Source organism: Gambusia affinis, linkage group LG20 (genome assembly GCF_019740435.1).
Source record: "Gambusia affinis linkage group LG20, SWU_Gaff_1.0, whole genome shotgun sequence".
In the NCBI taxonomy this organism is placed as follows: domain Eukaryota; kingdom Metazoa; phylum Chordata; class Actinopteri; order Cyprinodontiformes; family Poeciliidae; genus Gambusia; species Gambusia affinis.
The window spans coordinates 9,006,209-9,018,297 of NC_057887.1; the positions used below are offsets into that span (position 1 = coordinate 9,006,209).

The window sequence follows — 12,089 nt, forward strand, 5'->3', positions numbered from 1 at the left end:
ATAATAATTTAGAACATGGTGTGCATTCACCTTAAGAAAGAAAAACAAAGAAATTAAATTCAAAGTAAAATCAAAATTAAAATCATATACATCAAATATAATGATACATGTACCTTTGATTAAGATTCAGAAACAATTGTAAATAGTTGTGTTTTTGCCTTGATTTAAAGGAATTCATTGTTTCAGCTGTTTTCAAGCTTTATTCAAGATTTGTGGTGCATTGAAGCTAAATTCTGCTTCAAAATGCTTGGTTCTGGTTCTATGGATGCAGAGCAAGCCAGAATCAACAAAATGTTAGCAGTGGAGTGTATAAATAGTTTGGTGAAAAATGGCTCTCTTATGGTTTATATTTCTTTTAATCCATGCACTTATGTCACACATTTATTAGTCATAATATTTTAAATAAACAATATTTGACCAAAATATATATTCATTTCTGTATCTTATAGCACAGAATAATCATATTGCCAACTCATCCCCAGTGTAAATTGCAAGACGTGAATTAGAAGGACACTGTAATAATTAGCAGGACCTTCCGGTAAACAACCAATCAGATTAAGACCTTGTGTGAATATTCATGAGGTCCTGCTATTACACAAACCTGCCATAGGGGGCACTGTGGTGATACACAGATTATACACAAAATCAGGTTTATGTGTATTAAGCGGACATCTCGTTTTTTTTGCATTTTTGGGGTTAATAGACCAATAGAAACCTTTCTACGTTTTTAGATTTTTCTCTGTTTTAGCAGGACACCGCTCCTGTCCTGCTAATTCAAAATGTCCTTCTAGTGTGGTGTGTATTCTGACGAAATGTCCTGCTAAATCACATATACCAACGCACACACACACACACACACACCATGTATTCTCTAGTGGAGAAGAGGAAGACTGTGGTTCAGACTGAACTATAAAACCCTACACAGCTTTCTGAATGGCAACAAAAAGTAATTCAGCGGTTCATTTCCACCTTTCCCAACAAGTTTATTACAAAGGAGTTGATTTTGTGCCTCTTCACCGGGGAATGCTACTGTGCTTAGAAAACATGAAGAAATGTAAATTTAAACTGGGATCACACACAGCAGGGGTCAGTCGGGTAGCATAAAGCTCAATATTTAGCTTAATCTAAAGTGTTTAATATAAAAGATCGGCGGAATCAAACCTGTACTCACTCTGCAGGAACAGACAAATTTATTCTTTTACAAAAAATAAAATTCATAGTCAGGCTGTAATTCTTGTAATACTCGCAGAGAAGTGCCAGGAAATAGACGGAGCCCCATTTACTGTGGACCCAGAATATTATGCATTTCTCATCTCTTTTGACTAGCTGAAATGTGAACAATATTTTTTTACAAAAATGTAAAAAAAAAAAAACAACAAAAAACACTTTATAGCTTTTGAAAAAGAATAAGCTGATGAGTTACCAATAACTACAGTCTTAAATTTTACCGGTAAGACTAAAAATACACACCCCACTGAATCATTTGCACTTTTCTCCTCTTGAGAATCACACAGGCTGAACAGTAATCATTAAACACTACTTATTGAGTTAATAAATATTACTTATTGAGTTAATAAATATTACTTATTGAGTTAATAAATATTACCTATTGAGTTAATAAATATTACTTATTGAGTTAATAAATATTACCTATTGAGTTAATAAATATTACTTATTGAGTTAATAAATATTACTTATTGAGTTAATAAATATTACTTATTGAGTTAATAAATATTACCTATTGAGTTAATAAATATTACCTATTGAGTTAATAAATATTACCTATTGAGTTAATAAATATTACTTATTGAGTTAATAAATATTACCTATTGAGTTAATAAATATTACCTATTGAGTTAATAAATATTACTTATTGAGTTAATAAATATTACCTATTGAGTTAATAAATATTACCTATTGAGTTAATAAATATTACCTATTGAGTTAATAAATATTACTTATTGAGTTAATAAATATTACCTATTGAGTTAATAAATATTACCTATTGAGTTAATAAATATTACTTATTGAGTTAATAAATATTACCTATTGAGTTAATAAATATTACTTATTGAGTTAATAAATATTACTTATTGAGTTAATAAACTCAACAAACAGTTTTGAGACTTAAAACAATAAAAATGAGCTGCAACAACTCATTTTTATTCATCCGTTTAGATCATCAGGTCATTGAATGCTGGTGTCAGCGGTTTGTACAGATAAACTATTAAATATTACAAGATTCTCAATAGTATTTCAATTTTGGGAAGGGTGAGTGGGGGACAACAAATTAGTGTTTCCATGGTGACTTCACCAAACACTCCATCCATCCGTCCGTGTGGGTGTGTGTGTGTGGGTGTGTGTGTGTGTGTGTGTGTGTGTTATGCACCTCTGTCATTGTCTGTCTCTGCTCTGCGGGGCTCTGGGACCTCCCACTGCTCTTCGTCGCTGGGCAGCTCTCTGATGTTCTCTCTTTTCATCAGTCTCTCCAGAGCCCTTTCATCCTGCATCAGGTTGTATGACAGTTACCTAATGCAGACTCAATATCCCACCAGTTATATTAATAAATTATTTTCATTATTTGATGATGTTTGTAATCTGTGCTGCCAGCTAATGATGCCTGTTGTGCAAAAAATCTGCTTCTTGTCTGATTCCTGGATGGAACCTTTTATTAAATAATTTAACCACAGAGAAATATTCAGCTTTTACTAACAAATCCAACTTAACTCCAAGCGGATCAGTGATCGTATTTAACTTACGCTGTTGATCAGGAGGATCAGGAACTGCTTCAGGTCCTTTCTGTGGCTGCTCTCTGTGCAGAACAGCTTCACCAGCTCACTGTGACACACACAGAGGCAAGCTGGTCTCAGACAGTTCACCTTAAAATGAGCTCAAACTTTAACCCTCAACAGATGTACTTTAACATAAAGAAAGGCAAAGAAACATCCTGTCAAAGCAGACATTTTAAGACACTAAGAGCCCGTGATACTGAACCTACATGAGGATTCCTACAGTTTTTAATCTAGAGAGCCAAAACTTTAAAGATTTATCTGCAAATTCTCAGTTCAGATGGACGGATGATAAAATGGTTAATTGAACAACAGACATAAATTCAGTATGAAATAAATTCAGTAAATAATATTTTCCAGTATTTCTCCAGGCTGCGGTCAGACTGCTCTCATCTCCAGAACTTTCTAGGTTCGGGCCGGTGAGCCGACAAACCTCAGGATCTCCAGCTTCTCGTTGACATGGTCCTTCTGAATGTAGAGCTCCTTCTCGTCCTTCAGCAGACAGATCACATCCTGCAGCTCTATCACTGCGTTCTCGTTGCCGGCCACGTCCAGCTGGTAGCGGATGTACAGCTTCCCCACCTGGAAACAGACGGCGACAGAGAACAACGTCTGTTTAGGAACCCGAACCCAGAGACTTCAAAGTTCACCGTCAAAATTGTGCAACAATTCAGTTCCGGTTTCTTTCTACTTGCCCACCTGTCCAAAGGAGAGGTGCTTGAGTTTCTCTGCTATGTTCCCGTCGGTCAGGTCTGCGTAGACGTCGGCCAGCTCTTCATGGTGGTAGAGGAACCTCTGGATGTAGGGGGTGACGAAGCGCACCAGGGACTGCATGGAGGCACAAGGACTCCAGCTCTCAGTCTGGGGCTCCCATTTGACACACTGGGAAAGACGACGGATCCCGCAGATCTTCAGGAATGAGTCTCTGTCCTTCTCGTAGAAGGCTGGTTTAGTAGCTCGATCCCCTGCGACCGGTTGACCTGCCGGACCACACAGGAAGCAGGAAACATTCAGATCCTCTTAAGTGATAGAAAAGTTGACGGCATCACGGCGGCGGTGAAGTACCGGTCTTACTCCTGGGAACAGACTTCTTCTCTGGTGGCGGCAGGTGGAGCAGACAAACCTCCTTGTGAGGTTTGAAGATCTTCTCCAGCTCTTTGTCGTCGCCGATCATAGGCTGACGACTCAGACTCACCCAGCTGTCCTTAGTGGGGAAAACCTTCATGTCGGAGACCATGACTGGTACAGAGAGAAAACACACACACACACACACACACACACACACAATGAGTCACCCAGTCCCACTTAGACAAACACTGGAGAGTCATAGGAAGCTTTTTGCATGTGACTAATGACTAAAACAGATGTTTAAGTGGTATTGGTGCCCGATATAAATCACCTGATCAACATTCCTGAATATTTTAATGATCATTTGAGCTAAACCTCCACGCAGGGAGAACATGCAGACGCAACGATGATGTTGGTGTAGAACAACAGGTGCATTGTGCAAGAATGACCCCGAAAAATGATAGACGGACGGAGAAAGAAAGAAGGAGAAAAGAGAGGAAGAAAAACAAAGAAAAGAAAGAAGGAAAAAAGTAAAGAACAAAAAAAGCAAGCAAGACAAAAAAAGAAAAGAAAGAACACAAGAAAATAAACCTTAACCAGAAATTAAAAATAGCAATTTGTCAAAAAAAAAAAAAAAAAGGATAACAGTTTTTGTACAAAAGTAATTAACAGGGTTAGTAATAAGAACTTTGTGAATAAATCTTACAGATGCTCTTAACAATAACTGCTTCAATGTTTTATGGCCCAGATTCTTACAAAAGCAAAATCCACATTAATAATTAAACCAAACGAACCTTTAAAAGAGTTGATCTTCAAACGTCTAAATAAAGATACAAAAGTACTCTTCAAAATAAAAGCTTTCATGTCTTATAGCGCAAAGTATTATAAAAGTATGTTCTATATTTTAGCAATGATTTTTACTCAGATTTTTTTACTCAGATTTTCTAATTAAAATAACAAAAATAAATAAAAGGAAAAAGTGAATCTGTTGACTTTTCAAAATAAAACTCAGAGGCTGAATGAGCAGGAACTGAATAATGTGTGTACAACACTGAGTGATGACAGAAGCATCCGTAACCCGTCTCTCTAACTGCTGCCTGAGCTGAAACCACCCAGCAAATCGCTGAGTGAAGAATCCTGCAGTAACAACCATCCTCCATTTTGAGAATCCATCTTTCTCTTTCACACCTCTCTCTCTCTGAAGGGCATGAAATATCTCAGGGGTTAGACGGAGGGAAGAATAAAAAATACCAAGAGTCTGTAAGTAAGATGATGAGTGACAGGTGTGTAATACTAAAAAACTCATTTTTTTTTCTACCACTCCCTGATTACATCAGGCCTGGTGTTAATTTGCACCTCGGTACTTTCTCTCTCCAGGGAGAATATGTCCCTGGTAGGCTGCCGTACTAAATTCTCCCAAGCTGTGTTTAAAGTGCGTCTCTCTTTGAGATGAAAGTCGGTCTGATTAAAGAGGCGAAGGACGCGTCACTCACCTTTCAACTGGGAGCTGTAACTCGGATCCAATTTGGTTTCCTGGTCTCCAAACACTTTACGCTTACACTTTTGAGCTGAGGAAACAGAAAGAAGAAAAATAATGGAAAGAATAAATGGTCATTTGTGCTTTATGGTCATGTTATCAGTCTTAATTTGTTGCCCCATTATATTTTTGTGTTTTTTTTCTACTGACTATTTCAATCTACTGAGTTAATTTGAAGAAAGCTAGCTTGGATATGATTTAGGGGGATTTTATGCAGATGATAAATATGGAAAATTATCAAACATCTGTCCAAATATATAGGGATTATATTGATTTATCAAATCGTTTATAGACACTGTGAACATTATCACAATAAATGTTTACATTCATATAGCCCACAAATAAAAAACATTTAAGAAGAAAATAAGACAACCTTTTGGAAAGCATCGTCTGTACTGGAGCAAAAATATTATTGTACTATAAATGTACAATATTGCAGCTTATTGCAATATTATGTAGGGTATTGATATTACAAACGACTTGTATTATTATTACTATGCATGTACAAAATGCTTCTGGAAAACTGGATGGACTTTCATTCAACTTTACAAGCAAGATTCGGGTTTTTGTCAGAGTGGAGGAGAAATTGTGATTAAGAAAAACGGAGAAAAACATTTAAAAACTCTAAACAGCTATATGGAAATTACTATTTAATTCTTGGTGTTGTGCATCACTAATCCTTGCCGAACTAGAGAGTGAATCGTTTGCCTATGCTTTGTTGCAAAAATAACTAGTCATAAAGTAGCAATAAAATGAATTGTAGTTTCTAATTTTAATGTGACAAAAAGTATACAGAGCATTTTAACTATATGGACACATTGATCTTTAGCTCCACAGCTACAAGGACACTTCTAGAAGGTAATGCGATTTTCTATACCCTTAATTTGTTCCATCTGCTTACTTTCATTTTTGCCAACACATTTTGCAACTACACTTATAATAATAATCCAACAAGAATTAGACAGGATGTAACAAATAGTTTTGCATCCTCATTAAAGAGGAGACTTGTTAACAGATGGGACAGAGTGAAGAACTGCGAGACACCAAGTGAGAAAGCCTCTGCAACAAAAGCGCTCACCGAGTTTGGCGTACAGTACGGACACATCCTGCAGCACTTCAGCGGTCGGTACGGAAACCGAGGAGCAGATCAGCTCCAGCAAACCCACGTACTGCTTCATGTTGGGACTGTCATCGACGTTCAGGCACTATATGGGAGAGATCCGGCCACAGGAACATCAATAACTCGCATTAATACGATTCCACATATTTTATTCCACCTCTTGTGCTAAATGTTGTTTTCTGTCTTTTCTCAACCAGCTCAAGCTAACTGGGCTAATTCGGCAAGCGAGCTACGCAGAAACATCTCTGCTGACAGATACTGTTCCATCTAATCAAAATTACATATCTAAATAAAGGTAACTAATGATTTTACAGGTCACTGTTGTTTATCTATGCAAGTGATGTCATAGGGAAGGAATGTGAGTTGGACAACAGTTGAATTTCTTAACCAGTGTGCTGCTAACTACTACTAGCAACGCCAAATGACAATGTATTTGTTACCATTTAACATGTTAAAATAAAAGGTGAACACAAACTGACATTTTACCGCAGCACATTACACAGGGCAGCCATATTAGGTGCTAAATTCAGTGGACAGGTTGTCCTTGTATTTCAAACTGGGAACTCTAAAAATCACACTTTTGTGAAACCACTAATATGTTCAAGTCTGAGGATCAACTCTGGAAATAATGTCTCATCCAAATGGAGAACATTCATACTGCAAATTGTAAAACTATTGGAGGTCGCCGATTGTGCTGCTAACTATAAAGAACCATCCGAAAACCCAAAAACGCACAAATAAAATAAACCAATGTTTGGTCTTGGAAGTCAAGTTTCCACGGCCAGTAAAAAAAACCAGCAAGAATGTCAATTGAAGACAGAATTTTGATTGGACAGTGGCGGGCACACTTCCGCCAATCAGCTAACAGCAAAGCTAACCTCTTGATAAGCGCTTTTGCTAAGTTTGGAAATATTTAGCACGCCCCCTGTATTAATTTATTACTTATTTTCCAACAGGAAACATGCAAGAAGAAAATAAAACATGGACACTAGAGAAAAAAAAACTCTAAACATGAATACAATAGGTTTGTAAGAGCATTATTGGTATCAACATGGTTGAATTTAGTACTTAAGCATTAGCGTCTGCCAAATACTGTGTTGGTGTAGCACTTTAGTGTTAGCTGAACTGATGTTTATGATTAGTGCTTTAGGTTTAGCGCAACTAAACCACCGCTAACTAACAGACCATGTTTGTCTGTGAACGTGTTCCTGCAGTGCTTGAACTAATAAAGTGGGGAGAAAGGGATTGTTTTCAGCCTTTATTGGTAATAAATGTTTTGTAAGTTGAGTGCGTTGACTTTGGATCTCATTCCCAAGCTCTTCTGAGACAAATCAAACTCGACAAGAGAGCATCCTTTATGTAAAAGTGATGTGGGAACGTGTCCAGAGGTCTTCCACCCACTGACATGGATTACAGAATTTATAATGTATGACAGGAATAATTATCTATTCCGAATCAAATGAAAACTAACCCAGCCTTCAAAATATGTCTGGTGTTTGATTCACATTGGTGAATGAAATACATATAGGTGTGAGAGGAAATATACTGGGAAATATACCACAGGTTTCACAACTCATAAAGAGCTGGATATTTATAAGGTTCTAACAGCTGTCTCAGCTCACTGAGAGGTCCCAGGTTGACGTCAAACGTGTGACTCAGAGTGAATTAAACAGGCAGGAAATCAACCTTTTCTGTAGCTGTTGTTAGGCAGATGCATTAGAGTGGCACAGCCTTATTGGAGGAGCTTACGTTCAGGAAGAAGTCCCTCATGTCCTCCAGGTGGCTGTAGAAAGGAGCCAGGACTTTGGGCTGCAGGACGGGGCTGTCCTCCCTCTGAGTGAGTTGTCTGTAACGCTGGAACAAGGAGGTGTTATCGCTCCAACACACCTCCTTCAGGTGATAGAAGCGTCCTGAACACCAGTTATCACTATGCCTGGACAAAAAAAGATTTACCAGGCGTTAAACTTAAGACATTAAACCAAAAAACTCCCAAAAGGAAAGAGATGCAGGTCACATTGTACCTCTTATTCTCTACAAACACAGCGGGGGTGTGCTGGAACAGCTCCTTCAGGCTGCTCAAGGAACAGTTGTCCTTCAGGTAGTTGTAGACGTTGTGGATGTGCGTAATGGCTGTGGTGAAATGTGCTCCCTCCGTCTCGTCTGCAGCGGACCTCTCCTCTTGGTTGTCTTCTTCTGGCTTGATGCACCATCCCTTCAGGTACTGGATCAGAACGTCTACCGTGATAGTCTCTTTCATGCCTAAAACAAAGATGGAAAGTTACGGAAGCCAACTGCTATAGAACTGAAGTACTGGATCTGGTGGACGCGTTTCTACCTAGGGCTCTGCTGAATTCGCTGGAGCGTGTGTCCACATAAAAGACGTGAGTTCCCAGCAGGCTGCGGACCTCCGGCGACGTCAGATAGACTGAGCTGGGACGGAGGTACTTCCTCTCTTGTTTTTCTTCCTCTAGAGGGCGATAAGCTGGCACCCACTCAAGGCTGCACAGCAGATGGTAAAAGGAAGACTTGGTGTTTTTGACTGGTCTGCCGTTGCCATCGACGACCTGAGCTGTGAGGTACTGAGAGTAACGGTGCCTGAAAAATTGAGAAAGGATAGAGTTGGAGGAAGCAAAACAGGTCCAGACCTCAACTGTGTCAATGGGCATGATGACTCACAACCCTTGAATTTCCATTTGGTCAGATTACAAACACAAACTTCATTTTATTTTACTGAAGAGCATTCTTCAGTCTATCATCGAAAAATGGAAATGGTATGTAATAACTGGCAGCTTGAAAATACATGGCCATTTACTTAAGCTAAAGGTTATGGGAGGCCCTAACCCTAAACTGAAGCTCTATAAATTTCAGCTTAGGTTGTAGACCAGACAAGACTATTTACTTGTCTTACTTCACAAGACAAGTAAATAGTCTTGTCAGCTATTGCATACAACTTACAATACAAAGGAAAACTCATTCAGAGCTGCAAATGTTACATGACATTTTGAAAAAAAAAAGACTATAACTTTTGTTACTTTTTAGTTCTGAAAGGAAGAAAAACCTGAAGCTTTTGATAAAGGAGGACGGTTACATTGTCGTCTATGGCATGTTGATTTTTGGAGGAAAACAGTAGTTTCCAAGTTAATAAAAAAAAATAGATAGAAATATAGTCAATGTTACCCGCAGTCCCAGTTGGTCTGCAGCAGCTCTAACAGAGCCATTCTCTGCTGCAGCAGGAGGGAGCCGGGAAGCTGAGCTGTGACCAGAGCGTGGAACTCCTCACAGGGGTAGTCATCGAGCACACAGTCACTTCCTGGACCTTGGTGCCACCCTGCACTTTCAGCTGACCAGTGACTGGAGGCCTAAGAGAAGAGCAGGGGAAATAATGAGCCCCACGGTAACCAATAACATTTCACTTAAGTGTTTGAATCTGTCTGGGGCCAATTTGACCGGAGTTTTCTTGGGCATTTTCTCAGATTTGTGCTACTCAAACTTTCTTCTCTCTGACCTTTCAGTGCAATCTCTCTAAAACCCCCCCAGAAAAACAAAGTAATAATAAGATATTATCATAGGGTTTCTGCAGGTTTTGTTAACTCAAAATTAAAGGCTTTTTAAGACCTTTTTGAGACCATTATGAATTAAATTTAAGACCTATGTCTATGAATGTGGTCCAGTCAACTGGCAATAATTTGAACTGAAACGTGACAGACGGAAAAAGCTAGCTAGCTAGCTACCTGGGTTACATTAGAAGCTAGTTAGTGGTAGCCTCAACTGTCTTGAGTCAGAGAACGCAATGAAGATGTCTGAGTGTGACTCAAACTTTTGCCTGACAGAAAAGTTGTGAGAAATTTTTTTTAACTGAATATATGAGAGTAAATAGTCTTGTCAAGACAAAATTTGACACCCATGATTAACGTGTTAATGCCCACCTTACTTTATAAAATAAATTTAAGACCTTTTTAAGAGCATTATGAATGAAATTTAAGATCTATATTTCCACAAAAATGTACAAACTTCGCCCAAACAACTAGCAATAACTTTGCAGTTATGCAAAAAAGCTAGCTAGCTAGTTAGTGTATATTAGTAGCTAGTTAGCAGTAGCCTCAACCGTCTTGAGTCAGAGAACAAAATGTCTGAAAGCGACTCAAAAAAATGTGACAAAAAACGTCCCAAGCCAAAAAAAATTAAACAGAATATACGAGAGTAAATAGTCCTGTCTTAACATATTAAGTCCAGCTTACTTTTCAAATGAATTTAAGACTTTTTAAGGATGCGGCGACATCCTGTATTAAAATGGTGCATTAAGCAGAGTACAATTTTCCAGAAATGGATGAAGAAAGAACCAGCTGCCTGTACTGCAAAAGCTGATTTAATCCTCATTTTATATCCATGTTTTATCCCTCGTGTCTATACTGAGGCTGAAAGAAAAACCAGGAGAATGGGACGGGCTGAGCTCGGTTTTGCCGCAGGTCACATCATGCACCTCTTTCCTACCTCAAAGCAACCATTGATCTCTTGTTCCTACTGTGACTCATAACCCTTCGCATTTTCCTCTTTAATCACTAACCTATTTGTCACGATGACTCACAGATGCAGATGGAGACTCGGCTCTGCTCACAGCTGTGTGCGTACGGATCGTGCCGTCCTGAGCTTTTGTCCTTTTGAGCTTTCGCCAGAATTTTGATTTGAACAAAGCGATTGGTTTCAGAGGTTTAGGTTTTACTTGAAGTCTGCTGCTAGGAAACATAACACTTTTCCTGACATTTTCTACTGCTACTCTCCATTTATAAATGACTTGCATTTGTTTTTGTGTTTTTTTATTGTCGAATCTGGCCTGGTTTATCTGTGTGGAGGGGTAAAGCCATTGACAGACCCACTGCTCCAATTAACTTTGTACACTCTGTCCTTCTTTCCTGCAGAAAGCATTCCTGGATAGGGCTGGGCAATAAATCAATTTGATCAATTCATCGAATATTTCATTTTTGGAAAATCTGGATTTTTTTTCACCTATGTGCAGCTCATGATTAAACCAGTTAAAACTGCTGTATTGGTGAAGCGGCTTTCGTAAAAGTAATAGCTCCACTGGTATTTTATTCCACTTTTAACATGGGAAAAATATCTTGTTATAAGTGAAATAATCTGCCAGTGAAACCAAGCTCTAATATCTTCCTGAAAAGTTATCTGTAAGTTAGTTTTGCCTTATTTCAAGAGTACTAAGATATTCAAACAAGAAACGAGACCAGACTAGATTTTGCATTTTTGTGGCGTGTACTTCATTGATCTAAATGGCATTTTGGACATGATGATGTCATTTAAACGACTTCTCCTCCTCACCAGTTCCTGAGGGGTCAGAGTTCGACGCTGTTTGCGGAGGATGAGGCCGTCCCTGACCCCCAGCCTGCCGAACAGTTCCCTCCATCCAGCCACATCGCCGTCTGTCTGCACATAACAGGGACTCAGCAGGATCCAGTCGCAGCCTGGTGGAGTGTGAGGGCAGAACAGACAGGTTATTGAGACGGAGCTTTGCACAAGCAAGGGAAATTAGAAACATGGTGGGAGTGAGCCACAGAGCAAACAG

At 38.8% G+C, this 12,089-nt stretch overlaps 1 protein-coding gene across 4 annotated transcripts in view; it reads right to left on the reverse strand.

Annotated features, from left to right (window-relative positions):
- wu:fj29h11 (protein NO VEIN) overlaps positions 1 to 12,089 on the reverse strand; it is a 53,320-nt gene that overhangs the window by 15,494 nt on the left and 25,737 nt on the right. For all 4 annotated transcript variants that reach the window (XM_044102517.1, XM_044102518.1, XM_044102520.1 and 1 more), the window contains 12 exons: positions 11,846 to 11,988; positions 9,692 to 9,873; positions 8,850 to 9,109; positions 8,536 to 8,773; positions 8,264 to 8,447; positions 6,473 to 6,599; positions 5,351 to 5,425; positions 3,855 to 4,028; positions 3,489 to 3,769; positions 3,223 to 3,371; positions 2,760 to 2,838; positions 2,390 to 2,504 (listed from right to left, as the gene is read on the reverse strand). In XM_044102517.1, coding sequence (XP_043958452.1) covers positions 2,390 to 2,504; positions 2,760 to 2,838; positions 3,223 to 3,371; positions 3,489 to 3,769; positions 3,855 to 4,028; positions 5,351 to 5,425; positions 6,473 to 6,599; positions 8,264 to 8,447; positions 8,536 to 8,773; positions 8,850 to 9,109; positions 9,692 to 9,873; positions 11,846 to 11,988 — 2,007 coding nt within the window. The remainder of the gene's footprint in view (positions 1 to 2,389; positions 2,505 to 2,759; positions 2,839 to 3,222; positions 3,372 to 3,488; positions 3,770 to 3,854; positions 4,029 to 5,350; positions 5,426 to 6,472; positions 6,600 to 8,263; positions 8,448 to 8,535; positions 8,774 to 8,849; positions 9,110 to 9,691; positions 9,874 to 11,845; positions 11,989 to 12,089) is intronic.